We start from the raw sequence: 27,205 nt of genomic DNA on the forward strand, positions 1-27,205 counted from the left end.
CTACAAAGAATAAAAGAAATAGCAATGAGAGAAAACTGGTGTCCAAGATGGGTAAAGAGGTTAGAAAGCCCCCAGCTGCTCAGAATTAACTCTCCTGATGCAGGTAAATGACATCTCAGCACACTAATACAACTGGCAAGTCAAATGGCAAACCATCGTGGTTACTCATGAAGACTGGGAAAGTGTAGTTTTGATTTTCACAAGGAAAAATAAGTGTGGAAATAAAATGTTAAGCTTCCAGATAGTTATTTCAAAATTGGCTAGAAAATGCAATGCAGGGAGAAGCCACAGATCTTCTTTAGGTAATGAATTTTGAAAGAATGAGAGTCAGTTTACACAGGCATTTTGGAAAGACGGAACCTGTTCTAGTCATCAATATATTGTTAAATAAGAAAATGAAAGAAAATATTTACATAGCAGTTAAAAATTTTAAAACTCTGTATTTGTGCAACAATTTGTCATCTCTTTGAAATTCTGTCCAGGATTGATGGCTAAGAAGAGCAAAAAACATTCCTATGCAATTCAAAGGTTAGTTTTGATGTTTTCAGGTTACAACCTTAAGACTAGAATCTGTTTGTCATAGAAAACCTTCATTAAAACCTTTATTTTAGAAAATCATGTTTTTACTTCAAGATGTAAACTATATTTGCCTCAGTAAGAAAGAGACCAATAATTCAAAAGAGAAAATTGGCAAAATAATGTAGCAAACAGTGCACAGAAAAGGAAATATATATGCACCCAATATAGGAGCACCCAGATACAAAAGACAAGTTCTTAATGACTTACAAAGAGACTTGGACTCCCACACAGTAATAGCAGGAGACTTTGACACCACATGGTTAATATTAGACGGATCAACGAGATAGAAAATTAACAGGGACATCTATGATTAGAACTCAGACCTGGAACAAGTAAACTCAGTGAATATTTATAGAATTCTTCACCCCAGGTCCACAGAACATACATTTTTCTCAGTATCGCATTACACCTATTTTGAAAGTGACCACATAATTGGAAGTAAATCACTCTTCAGCATTTGCATAGCATTTCACAGACTTAAATGAAATACTGGTTGGCTGTTTGTTTGTTATTTTCTTCCCTTATTCCTTCCCGTCTCCGCTGTTAAGCACAATTGTTGGCATAAAAGAGGTTTTTAATACCTATTTTTAGATTGCATTCCAGCCTGGGCAGTAGAGCAAGACTCCTGTTCTCTCTCCCCCTTTCTCTTTCTCTTTCATTAAAAAATAAGGAAATAAAAATGATTCTGAAACACATGAAAAAATTCATATTCGCTCACAAAAAGAAAAAAGGATTCAAATAAAAATGACAGATATCATCGTTTTTCTTGTTTAGAAGATCAAAAAGGTTGATGATACACTGAGTGGACAAGGGTGAAGGGAAAAGAAAGCTTTCATAATACTGATGAGATGTTCTATGAGGAACAATTTGGCTAAATTTACTAACAAGACAAATGACAGTTTGACCCAGCCATTCTGCTGGTAGGAATTTATCACATAGATATATTTGCAATGTGTAAAATGATGTGGACAAAGTTATACATTTTCATATCTTAGACAAAAGTTGAAAAAAACTAAAGTCTCAGTAATTGGAATGCTGCTCAAGTGAATTATGGTAACCCTTAGAATAGAATAGGACACAATTGTTAAAAAAAAAAAAAAGGAGAGATAAAGCTCTTTAACTACTAATACAGAAAATTATCACCAGTATGTATATTTACATACACATAAGACATACACATTTTACTCTTTCCATTCTTATAAGGGAGGGAGAAAAGTGCCATATATATATATATATATATGATGCTGTGTGTGTGTGTGTGTGTGTGTGTGTGTGTGTGTGTGTTTGAACGTCTGTCCAGGATTGATGGCTAAGAAGGGCAAAGACATTCTTATGCAGTTCAAAGGTTAGTTTTGATGTTTTCAGGTTATAACCTTAAGACTAGAATCTGTTTGTCATAAAAAACATTCATTAAAACCTTTATTGTAGAATATATATGTGTGCGTGCACACTTCCCGTCACACACAGGCATTTTACTCTTCCCTTTATTATGAAGAAGGGAAGAGAGTGCATTTCCTTTGCCCTGCCAAGCCAAGGAAGAACCCTTCAAAAGAACCCTCTTTCAAAGGATGATGAGATGGTATTTTTAACATTCTAACAGCTGGTTTTATTTTAAGAGGACAAGAGAAGAAAATAACACACACACACACACACACACACACACACACACACACCCTGTCCTTGGAAGGCTACTCGGGAAACTAAAACCTTGGCAGCACATAGGGAAGAGAAACTGGGTGGCTGAAAGAAAACAATACAACGGAGGATTTCAATGCTTTTGAATTTTGTATGGGAAAAAAACTATTTAATAAATAAAATTATTTATATTATTTTTAAAGTTTGTATACAGGGATAAATTTACTTCCAACTTTGTAATAATTAACCCAGTATGGCCTCACTGAAAGAGTACTAATTAACTCATTTTCTATAAAGCTGTGCAGATTACCTTGAAATTAGAAACAAAAATGAAATATAATATAAATGAAACCAACAGTTCCATAAAACAACACTTAACCATACCACGTGTAATTCAATGTGATAATCTGCATTATCTTCTTTGATACCCTATGCTATCTTATTCTTTTTTATTTTACACATTAAACTGATTTCATAACTCATCAAGGAGTCACTAGCAACAATTTGAAAAACAGTTTAAAAAAGTATCTCTTCTTCCATCATCTCTACTACCAAAGTCTTAAACCAGGATCCTGTTGCTCCTCAGCTACATTAGCAGCCTCCCAATTACTCTCTCTGTTTTAGGTCCTGTGCTCCTCAAATATAGAAATTTCCCAGTCATCACTCTTCAGTGGCATTCACTTCTGTCAAAGATAATGTCTAAGCTTCTTAAAGTGGCAACCAAGCCTTCTCAAAATAGGCTACACTTGAACATCACTGAATTTTTTGTTTTTCCCACACTTTATGCCATTTATCACCTCCATATCTCTGCTCTTGTTGCCTCTTCTCTCTGGAATCCTTTTCCTTTCCCAGCTCATTTCGCTCTCTCAATTCCTGCTCATGTTGTAAAGATCCAGTTTAGGCATAATGTCCTCCAGGAGGTTGTCCAAGTATCTTCCGGAGGACTTGTTACAATATAGATTCTAGGGTTTCATCCTTATCAATTCTGATTCAGTAGGTCTATGGAGAAGCCAAAATATTTGCATTTCTATGAGCTTTCTAGTTGATGCTAAGGAACCATACTCTATCACTTGTGCTCTAGCAATACACTGGCTTGACTGGGAATTGCTCTTTTGAGCTATTATGATACCTTACAAGGGCACTCAGTATACTGCATTGCAAATGTTTCCACATTGATTGCATTTAGTACACTAATATGTATTTATACATGCACTACACTCTAAGCAAATTGAGAGTGAGAATCACTTTAATGTAGTAGGACATTGTAGTTAATCAATAACTTGTTAGCTGAATAGTAATTTTAATGGTTTACCTAGAGAGGTTGATGAGGGAGGTACACAAATAAATTTCATGTATATTTCAGCAATACATTTGATAAAATTGCCAAATGTATGTTTGTTGATGAAATGAAACAATATGAACTGGGTGGGAAATAAAGCAATAAGAATTTGGTAACTGAAAACTTACAGCCAAAAGAAACTGTTGTCAAAATTGAGGGGGGATTCCAGTAATGTGCTATAGATCTCTGTTTTAGGATTCAGCCTGAGATTTTTTTCACAACATAGATGAAATAATAGAAATCATACATATCAAATCTGAAGTTAAAAATATACTTTAAGAGATTGCTGTACATCATATGATAGAATCAGTACCCAAATACTCCCTTCTCTTTATCCCTACTATCAACTTGATTGATTGGGTGACCAATTTATTAAACCTTCAGTCAAGTATTTGGGGGTTAAAGAGAGAATTTCTTCCTGGGGTGAGAGCAGAGTGAGTGGTAAGGACATAGGGAGCACTATTATTGTAGTCAGAAGGAAGAGACTGGGTTCCTTGAAAGACAGAAACTGAAATAACTAGAAGTAAGTAAGTGAGAAACCAGGGCAGCAAGGGCAAGGCTAGATATTCATAGTGGCAGTAGGTTTCTTATGTGTTTTCGGCCTTGGTCAGGACTGGATCAGGAAAGGAAATGCACTAAAACTAAGGTTCAAAGACCTCAGTGGATAAACCTAAGTAAGGCCATGGAAGGAGTTGTCAGCCCTATATCTAATTCCAAAACATAGATGACACAAGGGCATGGTAGGGGAAATGTCACCTAGAAACAGCATATATGAGGAATAAATTGGGGATTTTAGACACTATGAAGTTCAGCCTGAGTCAACAGTGTGATATGCATATTGCTGGAATAAGTAACAGGGAAATGATTAAAGGCATGGACTGAGGTGAGATGAACTGGACAGTGCTTTGGCAGCTTAACCAGCGTCCATTCAGGAACCAAACTGTCCTTCTTTCCTTCTGATAGAATTATCATCTCTCCTAGAGTGGCAGTCTTCAGACTGGGGTATGCCCGTAAAGGTACACAAAGACTTGCCTATGGATATATGGGTAGAGATGGTGTTTATGGAACAAGTTTCCAGATTCTTGGCTTCTCTAAAAGATTTGACTAGGTTTGCTCCTATGGTAGGCACTTTGTTCCAATTTTCTTGTCCACTTTTTGGTTAATGATAGACTTTCTTCAGCTTCACAAAATAAAAGTACACCTCGCTGACCTGTCCCACCAGTGCATTGTAGTCAAGATACATTTATGACAAATAAAAGTACAATTCAAAATACTGGTGGCTGAAATCCTTTTTTACTGAAGGTACCATGAAGTGCTCACCTATCCATCTCATAATAGATTCATTTTCAATAAATATCCACTGAGTATGTTTAATAGGTATTTATCAAAGGTATATACCTTTAGGTTATTTGGTCACTACTAACTACATGTATTATTAATACTTTACCACTCAATCTAGAGAATTTAAAAAATACTTTGAGCCTTGGAATCGCAGGAGATTATTTTTAAAAATGGAATTTAAGTCCACATAGATATAATTATTATAAAGAATTATGATAGAGTGGTTAAATAAAAAACTTTATAGCATAAATGTATATTACATTACAATAGAGTTCTTTGGGGAAGTTGAAGGAAAATATGAGAAAAAAAGGAATAATATAAAACTTCTATTTATTTTTATTTATTGTTTGAGATGGAGTTTTGCTCTTGTTACCCAGACTGGAGTGCAATGCTGTGATCTCAGCTCACTGCAACCTCTGCCTCCTGGGTTCAAGCAATTCTCCAGCCTCAGCCTCCCGAGTAGCTGGGACTACAGGTGTGTACCACCATGCCCAGCTAATTTTTGCATTTTTAGTAGAGATGGGGTTTCACCATGTTGACCAGGATGTTCTCGATCTCTTGACCTTGTAATCCCCCCGCCTCGGCTTCCCAAAGTGCTGGGATTAGAGGCGTGAGCCACCGTGACCTGCCAAACTTCTATTTATTAAACATGAGCTTGTTCATGTATTTTTAAGTACATGATAGTAGACATTACATTGCAACAGTATTTGGATTCCACGGGATACATTTAAAACTGTACTATAACACTTTTACAATGTCGAAATTTCCCATATTCCAAGGGCAGAAAATAGATGTCACCTTTAATATGTCTAAGAAGATATTCAATTTTCTAAAATATTTTTTATAAATAGAATGACCTGGAGACCAATGTAATAGAGGTTCTTTTGAAGCCCTCTTCCTTGGCTTGGCAGGGAAAGAAGAAAAGTGCTCTTTTCCCCTCCCTTATAAAACAGGGAACAGTAAAAGCCATAGAAGTTTTCTCATGTCCAACTAAGTGTTAGACCTATTTGAATGATCTGTTTCAGGAATTCCCAATTCAAAAAAATCTTCCCAACTTTAGTGTTTCTTTTCCTTAGATGGGAAAGTTGGGTTGGTGAATGATGAAAACCTCATGACCATATATTCTCTTTTTTTTTTTTTTGGAGTGTTTTTCTGGTTGCAACTTGCCCCTTTCCTTTGAAAGTAGGGGTATATTTTAATGGAGACTTGCTGTATCCCCCATGCTGGAGTGCAGTGGCATCTCATTGCAACCTCCGCCTCCCAGGTTCAAGATTTCTTATTCCTCAGCTTCCCAAGTAGCTGGGACTATAGGCCCATGCCTCCACACCTGGCTAATTTTTTCTATTTTTAATAGAGATGGGGTTTTGCCATATTGCCCAGGCTGGTCTCGAACTCCTGAGCTCAGGCAATCCACCTTCCTTGGCCTCCCAAAGCTCTAGGATTACAGATGCCAGCCACTGTGTCCAGCTGAAAGTCTAATTTTTATTATTAGTGTCTCCTACCAAATGTCCTGATACAACAAGAAATTTTCCATTCACCATCTTTTTCTATGTCTTAGGAAATGTGTTTCCACCTTAGTTTTGCTTTATTCAAAGAGTCTTAAACAATGTCATAAAGCCAGTAAGTGTCAAAGCTGGGATTCAAATTTAGTCTTTTGTTTCTTTCCCCTTATTATTCTATTTCAACTCACCAATGGTTTTTGGAGTTGAGTAGAAAGAACAAAATGTAAGAAGAAGATTATGGTACCCAATATTCATAAAGAAAAGTGGATGCCTAATTCCACTAATCGATGAAATTATCTACAAACTTAAACAAACAAGCTTCAAGGTGTTATCAAGTCAGAATTATACTCTTGCCCAGAGGCAACCTAAACCCAGGAGAAAAACATTCCATAAATCTCTGTTTAGTTGCATGACAAAAGGGAATACTTTGTCTTTTTTTTCAGTAATGTTCATCCAATGTATTTCAGGACACATTACACTGATGTTTTCATATCCCATATAAAACATTGGAACTTTTTTTTCTGAAGAGACCTTCCTTGTTCCTTGTCTCCTCAATAAAAAATTATTTTAAGAAATGAAATCAGGTAACAGGTGAACTTCAGCTAGTACAATCTATCTAAGTGACTTACTATTTGAATGTGAATTATCTCATTCTAATGTGAATTCAATGGCATTAACCTCTGTAAAGCTAATTTTTTGAATGTTGAGTAGATTCCTGACTGATTAATTGAGAATCCATTTGTGAGTTCAACTCCTTACCCAGTGCTCTAGATCAATGCTTCCATGCTTTTGTGAAAGCATGGTAACATCAGATTTTGATTGAGTATATTCTTGAGACTACAGTCCCTGGCTTCTTTGTTTGAAAGGCTCCATTGGTTTACAACATGGAAAATTTTTATTGAAATCTCATTTGGTTCAACTTCAGTTTTTTCAGTATTTAGAGAAGTCTTTTTCTGTACAGATCTTCTTTGTAGAGAGACCTCATCTGTGTTTCCTTTTCTGTTGTTGCTGTTACTTTGGTGCCTCTTTTCTCCATGAGACATTCTCACTATTCTGTTTCTCCTCCTCTGAAGACTACTGATGACTAGATGTTTCACCTCTATGGCACTAACTATGCTTTTCGGATTTTACTAAAGATGACCTCCAAAGGCCTCTTCAGAAAACATAAGCGCTCTGTAAGCTGGTTCATCTAAGACCTCTCCCTTCCCATCACCACCATTCCTCCTTCCTTTGACTACTTTTGATCTTCCCGTTAGCTCCCTTAAATCCTTCGACATATTCCTTTTCAAATCTGTACCACCTACATCTCTTTGTCCATCCCTGACAGACCTCTCTTTTCCTACTCCAGCCTATCAATTCTCTATAGTTTCTAAAGCTTTATGCTCCCTACCGCAGGGGCTCTGGGAGACACAAACTCTAGAAACAGCCACCTGAGGTTGAAAAAGCTAATTGGAAACAGACTGGATATTTTATATACTCAGATGGGATTTGGAGATACTCAGATGGCCATTAGGTATCTCCTCTGTCATTTACTCAAATTTTAGAACACAGCATCCATAAATTACATATCAGGGCAAAAGAAAATCTTAAAAGGCTCTTCCACAAATATTGATGTACACTTTAGCCCTCATATTGAGTAGGCGAATTTCACTTGTATTCATAAACTTTCCTAGTTGGCTACAAAATGCTGGTATATGACAAACACTTCACACTTAACTACTTTCTAGCTTTCTCTGTAAAATAAGATTTACTAATGGTTAAAAATATAATCAATATATGTAAATAAACTCCCAGAAACATTAAGGGTAAAGGGAAACAACTTTTTACACAAAATATACAAGGTATGGTGGATGTGTTTCTCTTAAGGACAAAGAAAATAATTTTGTCCTGAATTAAAATGACTGATTGTGTGAAAATGAGGAAGAGGAAGGTATAGGACAAAATCTGCATGTACATTAGAAATGGCAGAAGATTTGTGGAAGGAGAGTCTTATGTCAATAGTCAATGCTGGCTAAAATGGAATGGATTTATGTGTAAATTTTTACTAATGACCCTTAGTATCAACAGTGTATTGATCAAAAATGAGTTGTAGTTTCTTTTTGTTAAAAAGTGATGAAATTTTCTTGGATTATTGGTCAACTCCTTTGAAATAAAATTGTATATATTTAAGTGTACAGCATATATATATATATATATATATATATATATATACACACACACACACACAAACATTGCAAAACAATTATTTCAATCAAGATAATTAATATTTTCATCTTTTCTATTGTTCTGCTCTTAAGAAATTGCAAAATTTGTGGGTTTTTTTTTTTACCTTTTGTGTAATCTGGAAACAAATATTCTGTTTCTTATGAGAATAAGTACCCATGTTGATTTTGTATGTCCTTGATTTTTTTTTAAAATAGCGTTTTCTCTTTTGGAAGAACTAAAGACTTTTATAGTCATGTTGCCTTCTATATTTATTTTTGAAATATTTTATCATCACCTTGGTTACATAGTTAGCCATGCATTATTTGATAGTAACCTATGATCCTATTTAGCCAGTATTCAAACCTTTTGTCATATTACAACCTTTGATATTTTGCTTTTCCCAAGTCAGTTCTTAAATACAATTTTTATCTCAGATTGACTTGAAAAATTTCAAAGGATTTGTTCCTGTACCTTGTAAAATGAAGGATGTTAAAAGTAACTAGGTTCATTTGGTATGTTGAGTTAAATAAAAAGCTCTGACAAGAAGAGATGCTGAACCTTCACTAGGTTATATTTGTATGGGTCAACTATTATTAGTATAAATACTTGAAAAATTATAATACGTTCTTAGAACTTTGTTAGTGCTCTACGTGTCCATGATATGTCCTGGTGTTACTTTGTCTGATAATAATATATGTCATCAGTCCTAATTCCAGTTGTGATTTTAAAATGTGACATGTCACAGGGGAAAAAAACTAATTTTCTTGTCAAATGAACTCATCGGATCTTTAATTATGGTCATTTTAAGTTTTTGTCATTCACAGATAGTTTTAGGTTTATGCAGATGCTTCCCTAAGTGCTCTTATGATCAGTTAGAGGCCAGAATGCATCACCTTCAGTAAAACAGGACCATCTTGGAGACCCATAGAAAATACTATTCCAGGTACCCTGGGGCACAGACTTCTGATGCCATTGCTTAAATAAATTTGATATCATACCATTAGACAAAGTCAGAATTTATGAAACTGTGGAGAAGCTGTTGAGTTCATGAGATTACTAACTCAAGATCAAGAAGGACAAGAAATAATTACATGGGCCTGAATGAACTGATAAAGGATTTGATTATGACTTTTGTTTAGAATATTCCTCATGTTTTATTGCTCTGTTTTCTAAATGCAAGAAACTCCTTTCCATTTTCTCTTAAGCTATCTACAACTCATGAGAATTTAGTAGATTGTGCTTTTGTAAACAGAATGAAACATTAATCTTTTTATCCCTGCCTGATCCCCATGAAATTCAGAAATTCTTGAGTATTCTTATTTTCATGACAATATAATTATTTCCATAGGTTCAATAAAATATATTTATATAACAAGACATAAGTGAAAAAATGTATAACCAAGGCTTTAACTGGAATGTCATATTTGAGAATTAAGTGGATAGAATCAGATGTGACCAGTTTTAAAGAGCTATTCTTGTCTATACAGAACTAATATAAGTACCCTTGGGAAACTGGTCCTGGTACTGGCTTAGAGAATTCCCAATCTTACAGTTGAGAAAGGAAGGTGTATTCTTGGGAGACCCAGGGGATCTAAGGTATTTTTATGACCTGGAAAACAGAATAATTCAGCTGGATCTACAGGTATTTTACTTCAGGCAAAGTCTGATGGCAAGTTATTGACTTGCCGTCCTAACCTACAAAGAACTTTTTAAAAATCAAGTCTAAGATTTCATACTTTTTAAACTACTTTATGGAGGTATGATTGACAAACAGAAAGCTGTACATATTTAATGCATAGAACCGATGACTTTGGAGATAAAGTATACACATCCAAAACTACCACCACAATCTATGCCATAAACCTGCACATTACCTCTGAAAGTTTCCTCCCATCTTATGTACTACTACTCCTAAAACTGAGAATAGTATTTTGTGATAAGAACACTTAAACTCTACCCTCAGCAAATTTCTAATTGTACACTACAGTATTGTTAACTGCAGGCACTCTGTTGTACAGTATATCTCTAAAACTTATTCAGCTTATGATTCCTCATGAAAACTTCCAGCTACGCAAACTTAAAAAAGCCTATGTGGTCAATTACCCTTTTTGCTACCTCTACATAAATAATTAGGCCAGTCTAATTTTGTAAACAAGAGAAGTCTAACTTTGATCAAAAGGGTGATGGTAGAGATAGAATTTCAGTAACCCTTGGGGTTATCAGATTCTAGTCCTGTTCATTGCCTTTGATAACTTTTGCATTTCTTTGTAAACTACATGATTTTGTTACTTACAGATTGAACTGGGTACTGCTGTCTTATACGTTTTGTCCGTCCTTTCCAATTTTCAGTTTATTTCCTTTAAGATCTGGCTACAATTCTCCAGTTTTAAAAATTTAACATTTCAAAATTTTCTCTCACCCTCCTGACTTGGTGTCACTGAGAACTAAAACCTGACTGCCCATATTGTTATTGAGATAAGAACTCTCTTCTCCAGGTTGTCTTATAGCTGCCATTTATCCACCATATCTATACAAGCTCTGCAAGCTGAAGCTGGATGACTTGATATAAACTACAAAGGACTCATCACCACAGCATATCATGCCTGGAGCTGCTGCTGGGTAGGCCATGCAAAAAGTTCATTAAACTCCAACCTCTTCCATGCCATGCTCCATCAGATTGCTACTGCCATCCTCACTCTACCATCTGAGAATACCTACAGCCCAGCTTCTAGCAATGTTTTTGACTTGCTGTCCTCTGGACTTAAAAAGTGAGTTTACAGTCTGCTTCATCCGTTAATCTTTGTCTTCCTTCTAACTTTCATAGAAATCTCCTTCATGAAATATCTGATGACTACCAAGTCTCAGAGTTGGTTCAGCTAGTCCTTCAACAACAGAAACTTGCTGAAATGAACTAGGTGAACTAGCATTTCTAAGTTTTTCAAGAGGAAACCTGGTTTCCCTTGAACAGAGTGGAGGGTTGACAAAGAAAGCTTTAATGATACCCTGAATTTGACCTGAGACAGATTTCTTCCTGACATGAGACCTGACCTTCCTTTTCTTAGAGCATCAACTCTAGAAAACTTTATAAATTATTTCTCTACCTTTTTGAGATATAAATATTCTCCCAGCCTCTTGCCACTTTTATAGCCCAGAAATAAACTTCCTCACAGACTCAAGAGCTAGGACTTTTATATAGAATCATCAAAAGAGATAGTGCCCCAATCTGCTAGTCTTCTGTTGGGAGGAAAGGAATTTAACTTTGATAAATGCCACTCAGCCAGCTAAGGCCATTGACTAACCTCCCTCCTGACATCTAGTACTTTCCTACTAACTCATCTCAGCACTGAAAGGCTCTTTTGCCTTTTGTTTCAGCAGAATTGAGTTCAATCTCTCCCTTCTATTGCAAAAGTTGTGAACAAAGTCTTTCTTGCCCATTAAGTTGCCCAGTGCAATTTTTCTTTGACAACACTCACGGGAGTGTGAACACACATAGTGTTCAGTGACTTTAATGGTCAGTCACTACAATTGAGTCCCTTGGTAGTTTTCAGTGTGGATTTGACATTATGGGCAATTATGTTCCTTATACAGTAAGGAAGAGCCAGCAGAGCCACATGTTATGTTTATTTATAAACCACAGAAGGAAAGTCATTCTTGAGGGGAGGAAAAAAAACTCTCCCTGTGATTAAATGAAAACATTTCAGTCACTAAGCCGTCACATACAACTATGTTTCCTACCACACCTCATATTTTAATAATAAGTTTAGAAAGCAGTAGTCAGTTTTAGGTCAAAAAAATAGTATACTCTGGCTCATTATTGAAAGCATTCATTTAAGATTAAAAACATAAGACCCTTTATAGAAATTCTAAACTTGTCCCAAGATCTTAGCATTCAATTATCATTTCTGAAATCTGAAATCAACATATTTTATGTCTAAATTGAGAGTATATTTAAAAATCAAAATTCAAAGACATGCCTTCTAGTGGGCTGACTGATGGGAAAGGGCTGTGATTACGCCTAATTTTCACCCTCTACATCACGATCTCATTGATTATGTTTCTCAGCTTGCTAAGGGTTCTGTGAGGTGATTTTCAAGATGAATACTGCTATTTGCAGGATTTCCTGAATAGGAATATTTCGGGAGTAAATTGCACAAACCAAGCAATGTGCAGTCAATTTTCACTCCAGCATAAACAATGTATTAGAACACAGCTTTAAAGCTTTTTTTATTTGTGTTTCATTACACAGCTAGCTGCATTTCATCAATAAGCATGAAGTACCAAGCAGGCAAAACTGAAGCTCACAGAGGGTATTACATATTTTTCTAACAGGTGTGCTCAGAGTCTGACTAGAGAAAACAAACTCACCAAATGGCAAGGCATCAGACCCTTTGTTTCAGAGGTAGCCATGGCCAGACAGTTTCTTTACATTTAGGATTTTTAACTGAGGGCGTGGCTGCCTATATATATATATATATTTGTGTGTGTGTATGTGCATGTATATATATATTTATGTGTGCATATGTGTGTGTGTGTGTATATATATATATATACATACTTTTTTTGCTTTGACTTTTTCTTAAGATTTTATTAAAGGCAGTTTTTTCCTGCGTTAAAAAAGGGCATGTACTCAAAACTGTTTAAAAATTTTATTTTTGGTGTTCTGTTCAGTAGTTTAAAACTAAGTAAAGCAAACTCTAGTGTACCATCTTTCTTTAATATAAAAAATAGTTTAATTCCTTTAAGCAGAGGACTACAGCAGGCTGTAAATATTAATATCCCATATCTTAAATCAGAAAAACTGTGCAATCTTAATAAATCATTTATTAGTGACAAGAAATGGAAGCTAGAAAAAATGGGATAAAGAACTAGGTAAAGTATTAAATTATTCACACAGGTCACCATTTCCTAATTATAAGCTAGGAGTTTGAGAATTATTGGGAGAAACTCTCAAGTCATCAAATATACAATTTTATGTTTCCCCTCCCCCCACCTTGGACACAGTCACAAGAAGAAGAAAAAGGCTAAAAGAGTATTTTTGAAATCTGCACTCCAGAGATAAAAAAACTCGGAATATGCTCAGAGGACTGAAGCCAAGGAGCTTTCTGCCAGGGAAAAAGCAGCTCTCTCTCCCCTCAGTGATTTAAAACAAGCTGCAGGAGGCAAATATCATGACTCTCAAAGTACACACAGCAGTGAGAATAGTGACTTGTAGCTTTGATAAAGAAAAGTGATTAACAGAGCCGAACATGGCTTTCACTTCAAACTGCAGAGATCCATTTGGCAGAAACCTATGGGCCATAGACAAAGACTCAGTGCAGGTTTTCAGTATTTGAAAACCATTTGGAGGGGCACAGACTAGGACTAAAGTCATTTTGGTTGAGTCAACAGGATCTATTAGTATCAAGGGATTTAAAAAAAATCTTTTCTTTTAAATGTATTACAAAAAGAGAGATAGCTAGCATTGACTATTTATTTTCATTATTTTAATAAAGAGGCACACTTTAAAGACTGCTTTTAAAAGAGTAGAATGTGCTTTTACATGTAAGCTACAAAAAGTTACTTCTGGTTGGGAGGAAAGATGTTATGGCCTTTCCTCTTTGCAATATTACATCAGTTAGTTTTTAAGAATATACTGCACATCAGATAATTGAGAATTTGGCTAAGGTGACTGTATATTGGGCCAAGTAATTGTGTACTTTCTCGTTGTGGTCGTTAACTGAGCAGTGAAAAATCAGCATTCATGAGATGTAGTTGTGCTGGTGAATAGGAGCTAGTCATAAAACCCTGAGTACATTATGTACTAGCTGAGTGGAAAAGTCTGGATCCTAGAACTGAAGGCTTCCCTGAAACTATGACATGTTTTGTACTCACCCAGTCTTGCCCCTTGTGACCATGTATGACTAAAATGCAGGGTGATGGAACATTAGAAGCCACATCTTGGTATCAAGACTTCCAGTGTGCCTTTAATGTGCGAGTTGTTTTAACCAATCCTGTATAATTTCTTAAAGCTAACTAAATTTGTTACTAGGTAAAGCCTACTGTGTTTCATAAATTTAATCATCATACTGAACCCAAGACTGTGCCACTGGCTAAGCAGGCAGAGTTTTGAGCTGGTAAAATGATATCTACCCATGACTTCAAAAATGCCATCTGCTCTAGGAAATGGTATCTATCAGATAGCTATCAGAATGGTAGACATAAGTGTTAGGAGGAAGTAAAGTAAACATAGTGGTGAACATTTTGCTAATCTAACTCATTTTAGTTGTAGCAGATTTCTCTGTATCCTTATTCTCACTCATGCCCATCTTCTGCAAACTTTTACTTTCTCTTCACTAGAATACTCTCAAACTTCGTTTTCCCTTTGCACACAGTTCTAGCAAATCAACAGCTAAATGGAAATTAAAAATTTCGGGTTTTACAATCCTGGAAAGCAAAGAAATTAAACAATTTGACTCAATTAAAAGAAAAACTACTCAAAAATGTTACATATTTTTTTTTACTCTGAAGTTGCCCAACAACAGGTTCATTAATAGATTGTAATTTCAATGATTTGGTTTATTTGATTTGCTAAAGATTTGGACCAAAAAGGAGATGCAAAATAGGGCAGCATATTGAAAGAGTCTTCAGAATAGATTCATTGAAAGGGAGAAAAGAGGGTCAATCAACATTTACAAGGACTCTAAAAGAAGGAGATAGTGGTGTTCAATCGGCAGGACTGTCTCAAGCCCTACGTTTACCAAGAGCATCTCATTAGTATTCTGGGTGTCTTGGTACCATCTTTATTCATTGACTTAAAAATGCTTACAAGTAACCTGAGTCATGGGCTGAGCATGTTTGATTTGAGTGGAAAAGCAGAGATTAATATGAGAATGCCCTCTTCACTCAAAGAACAGTGCAGATGTGTAATGAAATACTGAAGTGTGTAAAATTTAAGTGTAAATCAACATATAAACAATGGGAGATGAATAAAGGGGTTTATAAAAAATCCTAACAGGGATTCTAACTCTACTCGGGGTGTGGAAGAAAACTTGGAAAAGGCAATGACTTTGAATTCATTCTTAAAGAATGGAAGAAAATTCCTTATATCAAAATAAACTGAAAGAAGTCATTTAAAAAAGAGACAAAATCAAGAGCATAGGTATGACATGAAATTACATGGATAAGAAGGTACCAAGTGATTTGATGTGGCTAGAATATAAGGGGAGATTGTTGGCAGAATGAGAAGATAGAAAGGTAAACTGTAGTCAGTCTGAGAGAGCTTTACAATGTCTACAAAAGAGCCCAGACATCATGTTTTAGAAACCTAATCTCATAAACAACTTCAATTTTTCATAAGGAATCTATGAATATGTATTAAGCACAACTAAAACAGGGATAGAAAATGTATCATAGTGACAAATATGATGTGGACATTCTAGTGGTGAGTTTAATGAAGACCTTATTTCTAATAAATGCTGAGGATAAAGCAGCATGTTCTAGTAAAATAATAATTACTACTATGATCAGTATAACAACAATAATGATGATGACGATGACAACGATTTTCTGCTTGACTAAACTTTAGTCAGGCTTCTGAACCTTCACCTGGTCTCATCTTTGCACTTCCCTATAAAATCAAGTTTCAGCAAAGAAGCCTGTCAGTTTTGCAAGAATTCTTTATCCTTGATACCTGATCACCCTCAGTATTCTCCACCATTTCCCAGGGGGATGTCTGATAATCCTGGCCCATCTTCAGCAAGAATTATGTTAGGCTGGTTTAGCCAGAATCTCACTTATCCCTGACACTTCTTAATAATTTTCCATCTACTGACTCCTGCACTGCTCCTTAGCTATAAATTCCTACTGCCCTTGTGTTGTATTTGGAGTTCAGCCCAATCTCTCTCCACCCAACCTCCTATCATCCTCCATTGCAGTGGTCCCTGTGCCTATTGTGATGACCCTGAATAATGTCTTCCCTACCATGTTTTAACAAGTAATATTTTTTCTTTAGTAATGATAACAAATGATAAAATTCAGTAATACTGCATTTTATAAAAAAAAAAGAAAGAAAACTATTTAAAGAACAAAGTCCCTACCTTAATGTCAAATGGTCCTTCTTGGTTTGGTTGGTTATAAATTTCCAACTGATTCCTAATAGGAGACAACCACAGAAGCAGATGATTCAACTGGTCTTCAAAGGCTTCAAGCTTTTTTTCAAGCAGCCCAAGGTCTCTTATTTGAGCTTCAATTTCTCCTTGTTTCTCAGGTAAAGCTCTGGAAACCTGAAAGGAAAATACATTTTTAAAAAGGTGAATAATTCTCATGGTATAAGAAAAGAAAAGAAAAAAGTATTTTCAAAAGTTATTTATCATGAAATGTTACAGAATCTTGCTGATTGTGTTATTTAAGCAGCATAATATTGATTATTTACATATATTCCATGTTGGGATTTAACCAATATGTTAGAAATTATTCATTAACACTCTACAAAAATTCTTTGCTTTAAAGAAACTAATGCCTTTTTGGAATTTCAAAACACATACCTTACATACTTCAAAGCCAACTACAACTGATAAAATAAAGAAATACATCTTTAACTTATTCACTCACTAAATATACTGGTGTGTTGTGTATTATATGCCAGACACACTGTCTTTGCAGTTACAAAAACAAATAAGCCAAGTTGTTCAGCATTAGTACCAGATATATAACACAGGTCTTCTAAATCTCAAATGAGTGATTCGTATTCAATGTGCATCCTAAAATTAAAACCAAACCACACTATGATTTTGTTTGTAGAGCAATAATTTCTTCTACTTTACTTGCTTCTAGCTTTCTTTGATGTTATGGAAGATTGTAAAAGAAAATCCTTTTATGTACAAGGAAAATTGGTAAGTTATGCATTTTTGTGAGCTATAGTTTGTGAGTCCTAGTAAACAGAAACAGGCGATTGAGATGAGAAGTAAAAAGAACATTTGGATTAGACTATAACAGAATGATTATAGGTTATTTTTCTTAAGAGCTTAGTATATGCCAACCATCATCCTTGGAAATTTCAAGTTTACAGAATTCCTTAATCCATCCAACAATGCTATGACATAGATACTATTATGATCTCAATATCATACATGGATAATGATGTTGGGGTTGAAAAACATTAAATAGTTAGGAAGCAGTATAATGTGGTTTTAAACATTGTGAGGTCTAGATTTAGGCTACTTGATTTCAATTCTGGTTCTAGCTTTTGCCTCACATTTTAGCCAAGTTTTCTCTAACACTCAATGCTTCCTCTATAGATTGGGAACAATGATAACACCTGCTTCATAGGATTCCTGTTAGAACTCAATAAAGTCATCCCTGAACATACCTTAGAGCAATACTCTGCATGATAATGAATGACAAGAAAGTTATTAAATAGTAGTGATTATTGCTCAAATAATGTAAATAAAGGGCCAGGATAGGCTGGGCACTGTATAGCTCACGCCTGTAATCCCAGCAGTTTGGGAGGCTGAGGCAAGAGGATTGCTTGAGCCCAGGTGTTAGAGATGACACTGGGCAACACAGAAACATCCCTACAAAAAAAAGACCCAGAATAAACAAGAGTAAAGCTATTTTCTTCAGAATATCAAGAGTGAAAACCAGCAACACAGAACAAAGAATTTAAACTTGTAATGATAGCTCTTTCTGAGACTATTAATAATACCAGTGTAATAAAAAATACTATAATGCAATATGAATAAAATTTTATAATTTTGTTATATAAATACAATTATATTTATGCAATTTTATATAATAAAATTTTATAATTTTTATTATAAAATTTATTAACTTCTGTTCCATAATATTATGAATAATAATAGAGAAGATTTTAAAAATAAAGTAGAAAATATACAAGTGTATCACATAAACAATGTCACATGCTTTGGAATAATTGTTTTCAATACTTATTAAAGAAGTCACTAATGAGTACATTCTTCAATTGGATGCAAGAGTTATGAAAAAAAGAAAGTTGTGGACAAAAAAACAATGTATACAAAAATGATTTTTAAACATTATATGTAAACAATATGTGCATTGATACATCTTATAAATGCATGTACATATGTTGCAAAAAATGCATGAGAATGTATAAGTAAAGAATTAACATCCAGCCCGGGTTGTTGGAGTTCAGTCTGGGACTGTCCCTAGGCTCCCACAGAACTGTTTCCTTGGAAACACTAACTTTAAGATGAATGGGAAATGTTGGGCTTGGCTTTGTTGCATGGAACTGCACCTCATTGCAGGCACTGTTAGTTGGAATACCGTCTTTGGATCCAGGTGACTACAATCATGTAAACGATTGATGGGAAATACAGGTGGTGGCTCCTATCGAAGGTGAACTGCACACCTCTTGCCTCTCATTCCTGGCAGCCTTTCCCTGTGTGGGTGAGAGGGCAAAAGAAGCATACTGCTTCAGGTAGATTATCCATAAATCATGAACTGAGATACTGTTCTCCTGGCTTCATTTATATCCTGCAATAAAGCCATGTAAACATAGTATGAGATGAAGTAGACATGCCTATTTGTGTTTTGTGAGTTCACATCCATAACTACACCTGTGGTGCATCCTGTGGTGCTGAACTCCCTGTGTGTGTGTGTGTGTGTGTGTGTGTGTGTATGTGTGTATGTGAGAGATGTAGGTGCTGTTACAAATATAGTTCTATGTCTGTAATACATGATCTAATAATGTCCTCAACTTATTTTTCTAGCATTTTAAAGGAGGCAACTAAACATTTTATTTTTATTGGATCATTTTCTACTCACAAATAAATGCAAGAAGCATTTTACAGCTTCAACTTACAGCATCTAAAAGCCTCTAGACTATGAAGCTACTGAGATAATAGCCATTATATTTTCCTAAAACTTCTGAAACTGAGCGATGAACTCCTTTTTATCTGATCATGAATTTATTCACGTTTCATTTAGGCTTCACATAGAAGCACAGAAATCTGTACAACGTTTAACTAAGATTGCTGATTTCCTTATCATCCTCCCATACTATCCCTTCCTTGCAATAGAGGTAGAACAATTTCTGACAGAAAACAGTACAATGGGGAAGATTTGACTAATATCTGGAATAATGAAATAATAGCTTATCATGGGATGACATTTTCAGCTTAGTTATGATGTTGCTTTAGGTTTATCCTCTCAGACCTTGTGTTCCCCACCATCATAACATTTATGTCATACTATTTAACTTTTTATTTACATTGATTCTTTTCACTGACCTTTGATTTCTGTGTCAAACAAGCTCTGTTCCTAAATATGATAGACCTACAGCAAAAGTTTGTTAAAGACTATCCCCAAATTCAGGATTACTATTTTTCCAATGTAAGGAGCCATGTATGTATTGAGTAGTCAATAACATAAAAATGTAAATTGTATCCTCAAGTTAAACAACTTTAATTACTGATAAAAATATCAGTAAACTGGACAATATAAAAAAATCAAAAGCTTCTGCATGAAAACAAAAACCATAAGCAAAATTAAAAACAAATGAACAATTGTGAAAAATAAATATTTGTGACTCACATCTAAGACACTAATTTTCCTAACACATAAAAGAACTTCTGCAAATTAATAAGAAAAAGGCCAACAACCCAGGAGAAAATTGAACAAATGATAAGGACAGCTCACAGAAAAGAATATACAAAGGATTTTAAATGCATGAACAGAAGCTTAGCCTTGGTAATAATGAGAGAAATGAAAATTAGAACTTTATCTATTACACTGGAAAAAATTCAAGTCTGCCAATACACTATGTTGCCAAGGCTAAGGGAAAACACAGGCTCTTCTACATGGCTGGTGGGAAGTATACATGTGTGTACCTCTTGTCGAAGGCAGTTTGGCCATAACTATAAAAAGAACGTAAACTTTGACTGAGAAATTTTATTCCCATGAATTTATTCTGTAGATTTACTTCTAGAATTAAAGCCAATGCTCGGTGAGGGTAGAGCAGCTGATTGGTAGGGTGAGATATTTTTAACTGTCCCTTTTATATTTTGAACAATGTAAATGTATTAGTGTATTTGTCTGATCTCGCACTGCTAATAAAGACATACCCGAAACTGAATAATTTATAAAGGAAAGAGATTTAATGAACTCACAGTTATACATGGCTGGGGAGGCCTCACAATTACAGCAGAAAGCAAAGGAGAAGCAAAGTCACACTTTGCAAAGTAGCAGGGATGAGCTTGCGCAGAGTAACTCCCATTTATAAAACTATCAGATCATGTGAAGCTTATTGACTATTATGAGACCAGCACGGGGAAACCACCAACATGATTTAATTATCTCCACCTGGCCTTAACCACGCCATGATTTCATTATCTCCACCTGGCCCTACCCTTGACCTGTGGGGATTACTACAATTTAAGGTGAGATTTGGGTGGAGACTCAGCCAAACAATGTCAATTACTTTTGTAAAGAAATAATTTAATAAGGAAAACTACTAGCTCATCTTCCTGCCACAAAATATTGTTGAGAAATTACACTTTGCATATTTTAATAATGAAGCATTATTATTCTGATATAACATATCTAAAGCCATCAGTCAGAAATGCTCTGAATATTTTTCTTTGACAGTATCACTTAATGGTCGGGTGAAAATCAAGAACTTTTAACTCATAATTTTTTTGTATTCTTCTTCACTTTAGAACAGTCTCTAGGAATTGAGCATATTCCAAACAGTTAATGGAAAAATATAACAGTTGTGAGTGATTTATAATGTGGAAAAAGAGTAAGGTTTGAATCAAATTCTGTGGGTTTTAAATTTATTTACTTTTATATTTACTGTTTGCATTAACATCAAAATATAGACAGAAACACCTGACCAGTAAAAGACATAATTTTTCTAATAATCCTTTTAAGCATTATAAAACCATGCTCTTCATACAACATGTTCCCTGTGGTGAAAGAAAACAAATACATTCAATTCCCTTATGCATTAATTTAGTATCTAACCAAATTTTGACCTAATTTCACACAAGATTACTTTTCTTATTCCTTCAATGTTTGAATGCTAATTTCAAATGTATAGAAGTTTCCATATTAAAATAAAAAAGTATCTGTTTTAGAAACAAACATATTAAGATAAACTTCATAACACAAAATTTCAGAAAAATTACAGTGTTAAGCATAAAAATGGTAAGCAGAACTGGAATAAAATATCAGATTGGGAAAGCCCTTTAGAAGCAAAAAAGAACATAAAATGATTGGATATAATATCTGTATTGTTCATTTATAAATTAAAGCCAATAATCAAAATTAAAACGAATGACAATTGGACATGTTTGCAGCATATATTAGATACAGGATAATAATTTTGCTATATAAAAAATCTTAATAAATAACAAAAGGAAAAAATGTACTAGAAAACCTGATAAACAACATAAAAAGAAATCAACAGAAATGTAAACAGCCAATAAACAAGAAAAAACCCAAACAGTAATTAATCAATGAAATGCAAATGAAAACAACAATGATATACTATCATTTATCTATCATAGTAGTTTCTGTAAAAGGTATTTGCCAAAGTTCTGGAAAACAAGCTATCTTATGATCTTCATTGGAGCCCTAATTATTATACAGTCATTCACTACATTTCAGTCAACAACAGACTGACTGTGATCCTATGAGATTATAATGGAGCTGAAAAACTCCTATTACCTAGTGATGTCACAGTGCAATGAATTACTCTCATGTTTGTGGTGATGCTTGTGTCAGCAAACCTACTGAACTGCCTGTTGTATAAAAATATAGCACAGACAAGCATGTATAGTACATACTTGATAACGATAATAAAAGACAGTTATTGGTTTATGTACTTACTGTACTTTTAATTATTTTAGAATTTATTTCTTCTATTTATTAAAAATAAAACATTAACTGTAAAATGGCCTCAGGCCAGTCCTTCACAAAGTAGTTCAAAAGACGGCATTGTTATCATAGGAGATGATAGCTTCACAAATATTCTATTGCCCCTGAAGACCTTCCAGTGGGGGACAACATGTAGAAGTGGAAGACAGTGATAGTAATGATCCCGACCTGTGTAGGCCTAGGCTAATATGGGTGCTTGTGTCTTACTTTTCACAAGAAAAGCTTAAGCAGCAAAAATATTAAAAATAAAAAAGCTTATACAATAAGGATATAAAAATATTCTTGTACAGATATTCACCATGTTTATTTTTAAGCTAAGTGTTAGTAGAGACTCAGAAACTTAAAAACATATAAAGTAAAAACGTTACCATAAGCTGAGGTTAATTTATCTTTAAAGAAAAAAATGTGTCTTCATAAATTTAGTGTAGCCTAAATGTACGGTGTTTATAAAGCATACAGTATTGTACAATAATGTCTTAGACTTCACATTCACTCATCACTACCACTCACTCACCAACTCACCCAGTGTAGCTTTCAGTCCTGCAAGCTACATTCATGGTATCATATGCAGCTGTACTATTCCTTTTTATCATTTCTATACTGTATTTCCACTGTACCTTTTCAATGTTTAGATACACAAATATTGTTGTGTGACAATTGACTACAGTATTCAGTAAAGTCACATGCAGTACAGGTTTGTAGCCTAGGAGCAATATGCTATACCATATAGCCTGGATGTGCAGTAGGCTATACCGTCTATGTTTGTGTAAGTACACTCTATGATAGTACAACTACAAAATCACCTAATGACACATTTTTTAGAACATATCTCATTTGGTAAGCAATGCATGACTACATTTGCTGGTAGTAATTTGATAATTCAGACCAAAAAGTAAAGCTTCCACCCTGGAAACTACAACACTACTAAGACATTAAAGAAAATGTAAACAAATAGAGGAATACACTTTCTTCATGAATTAGAATGTCTAATACTGTAAAGATATCTGCCTTCTTCAAATAATCTATGAATTCAATGCAATTCCAATCAAAATTGCAGCAACCATTTCTTAGTAGAAATTGATATGCCAATCCTAAGATTTATATGTAAGTGCAAAGGACTAGGAATATGCAAGACAATTTTGAAGAATAACAAAGTTTAACAATGTTTATCTCAAGACCATCCTGGTCAACATGGTGAAACCCCACCTCTACTGAAAACACAAAAAATTAGCTGGGCATGGTGGTGCGTGCCTGTAATCCCAGCTACTCAGGAGGCTGAGGCAGGAGACTTGCCTGAACCCAGGAGGCGGAGGTTGCAGTGAGCCGAGATCGCGCCATTGCACTCCAGCCTGGGTATCAAAAGCGAAACTCAGTCTCAAAAAAAAAAAAAAAAAAAAGCATGTTTACCACCAGACACGAATATTTATTATAATTAAGCCTGTGTGGCATTGAAGTGAGAAAAAAATCATCTATATAATATTACTTAATTTATACAATAATGTCACTTAAGTGGGAAAAGGATGATCTTTTCAGGAAATAGTACCAAGTTAATTGAATAGTCATTTGAAAATGAGAATCTTAACTCTTTTTCCACATCCTACAGAAAACATCAATTCTAGATTGTCTACAGACCTCAATGTAAAAGGCAAAAAAATAAAGTTTTCAAAAGAAAACGTAGAAAAAAATCTCAACAATTTTAGGGTAACATAATTTTTCATAAACAAGACATAAAAACCACTAGCCACAAAGGAAATTAAACTCCATTATTAAGAAAGACTCTTTTGAGAAAAAAAAAGCAAAGTTTAGGTTGGACAAAGATATTCACAATGCATACATCTGACAAAGACTTGCATCCAAATAATTTCTATATCAATAAGAAAAAGACAAGTATCATTTTTAATGAGCAAAAGACTTGCACAATGACTTCACATATGAGGATATAAAAATGGCACTAATCATCAGGTGATTGCAAATTAAAACACAATGAAATACCATTTCACATCCACCTAAATGGTTAAGAGGATTCATTCAGGTTGAAAATATATACTCCTGATGAAGATGTGGAACAACTAGAAGTCATATATTTCTGGGGAGGATGAACTGAAATGACCACATTGAAAAATTGTTTTTTCTGTTATTCTAAAGCCAAAGGTACACCTCTTGTGTACATTCTACTTCCATGTATATTAAAAATAAATATATACATACATGCAGCAAAAGACATGAACATCACACTAGCATTTTTCCTAATAGTCCCATAATAGATACCACCCAATGTCTATTGATTAGCAGAATGGATAAACTGTGACACATTCACACAATAGAATGCAATACATAGAAAAACTAAACCAACTATAGCACATACAGTAGCATAGAATAATCTCACAAAAATAAATGTTGAGAAAGACAAGTCAAATACAAGGGCATATATTGGATGATTTTGTTTACACTAATTTCAAAGACAGTCAAAACTAATCTAGGTGTTAGAAGAGTGCTCACCTTTGGGAGAGGTTGGTGGCAGGGGAGAGGTTAATAACTATGAGGGAACATGAGAGGGGCTCCTGAGGTAGTGTTCTAATTCTTGATCTCAGTGGTAGTAGCGTGGATACACTAAGTTTTTTTAAAAAAAAAATCAATAAATTTCTATTCTTATAACTCATGTACTTTTTTATGTGTCTTTATACTTCAGTTTAGAAAATTCCATAAAACTACCTTAAAAGCCTTAAGATGATTCATTCCCTTCAATTCCAAAATTCTACTTCTATGAATTTTCCTAGGGGAATATCACAGATAAACACAGAGACATATGACAAGAATGTTCAATTATGACATGCTAGTGAAAAAGTGAAAATCTCTCCAAATAGAATAACTGCATTCAAATAATGAAATACGTTGCAACCATTAAAGTAAATATCATGAAAAACATCCTATTACATTGAAAAATATTCCTGACATACTAAAATATTTTTTTAAAATTATGGTTTCGATTTTCTATGCATATTTTACATTTCAGTATGAATACATAGCAAAGGAGCTCAATAGATATTTCTCTAAAGCAAACATACAAATGGCTAACAAACATATGAAAAAAAAAGCTCAACCTCATGAATCAGCAGGGAAATGTAAATCAAAGCCACAATAAGATATCATCTTATACCTGTTAGAATGACTATTATCAAAAAGACAAAAGACAAGTGTTGGCAGGGATGCGAAGAAAAGAGAACTCTTGTACAATGTTGATGGGAATGTAAATGAGTATAATTATTGTGGAAAACAATATGGAAGATCCACAAAAAATTAAAAATAGAACTACCATATGATCTAGCAGTCGTATCTATGGGCATATATCCAAAAGCGTTGAAATCAATATTTTGAAGAGGTATCTGCCTTCTCATGTTTATTACAGCATTGTTTGCAATAGCTAAGATATGGAATCAACCTAAATGTCCATCAATAAATGAATGGTTAAGGAAACTGTGGTATATAAACACAATGGAATACTATTCAGCCTTTGGAAATAAATAAATCCTGTCATTTGCAACAACGTGGATTGAACTGAAAGATATGATGTTAAGTGAAATAACCCAGGCACAGAAAGACAAATACTGCATGATTTCACTTACATGTGAAGTCTAAAATAGTCGAACTCAGAGAAACAGACAAAAATGGTAGTTATTAGATCCTAGGGGGTGGGGTGATTGGGGAGATATTGATGAAAGAATACAAAATTTCAATAAGACAGGTGGAATAAATTCTAGTGATCTACTGTAACTCATGGTGACTACTGTTAGTAACAATAATGTATACTTGGAAATTACTAAGAGTAGATTTTAAGTGTTTGCACCACAAAAATGATAACCATGTAAGGTAGTAAATATGTTCTATAGCTTGATTTAGTCATTCCACAATGTTTACATATTTAACAATATCACATTGTACACCATAACAACAATACAATTTCCATTCGTCAACGTTTTAGAAAATTTAGAAATTTACACAGATACACATATACATATTTGTGAATGATTAGAAATATATGAATCAGTTTGTTAACCACACTTTAGAGGAGTATTACAAATTATACATGATCATAATTTTTAATATTTTTGGTACTTTTTCAAAGTCACCACACAGAAAGAATATTATTTTATATGTTTTATATGCTAAATAAAAATAAACAATGGATAGTACTGGTTGGGCGGATATTCCTCTGAGATACCAGCAACAATAAAATTACTATTACAACTTAGGTTTACAATATGTTTCAGGTACTATATGATGGATTTTACTTATATTTGCTTTCTTATTCTACCCATGGTCCTATGAAGTACACAACAGTTTCTAAAATTATAAAGTGATGAAATTTAGAATCAACAAAATAAATAATATTTGTAAGGTTACTAGTAAGTAACAAACATGGCACTAAACATCTAGGTTTTACTGACTTAATATTCTACTCTTTCCTTCCTCTTCCCTCTCAATACATACTTTCCAGTACCTTTCAAAATCGCTATCATTTGATAAATTGATCTATTAAAACTTAAGGTTTTTAAAAGTTTTCATTAGTGTGGGTACAATCTATACTCTTAATACTTACTATCATTAAAGCTATACACAGTTAGAAGTCAACTTCAATAAGAAATAATATAAATGAAATGCATGCAAGTAAACATTTTCAAAATGAATATGAATATGACTATTTTGAAAA

At 34.2% G+C, this 27,205-nt stretch overlaps 1 protein-coding gene across 20 annotated transcripts in view; it reads right to left on the reverse strand.

Annotated features, from left to right (window-relative positions):
* The window catches only part of DMD (dystrophin), a 2,312,475-nt gene that overhangs the window by 758,263 nt on the left and 1,527,007 nt on the right, over nt 1-27,205 (reverse strand). For all 20 annotated transcript variants that reach the window (XM_054251383.2, XM_035288503.3, XM_054251382.2 and 17 more), the window contains one exon: nt 16,677-16,862. In XM_054251383.2, coding sequence (XP_054107358.2) covers nt 16,677-16,862 — 186 coding nt within the window. The remainder of the gene's footprint in view (nt 1-16,676; nt 16,863-27,205) is intronic.

The sequence above is a fragment of the Callithrix jacchus genome, chromosome X, assembly GCF_049354715.1.
Source record: "Callithrix jacchus isolate 240 chromosome X, calJac240_pri, whole genome shotgun sequence".
NCBI classification, from domain to species: Eukaryota; Metazoa; Chordata; class Mammalia; order Primates; family Cebidae; genus Callithrix; species Callithrix jacchus.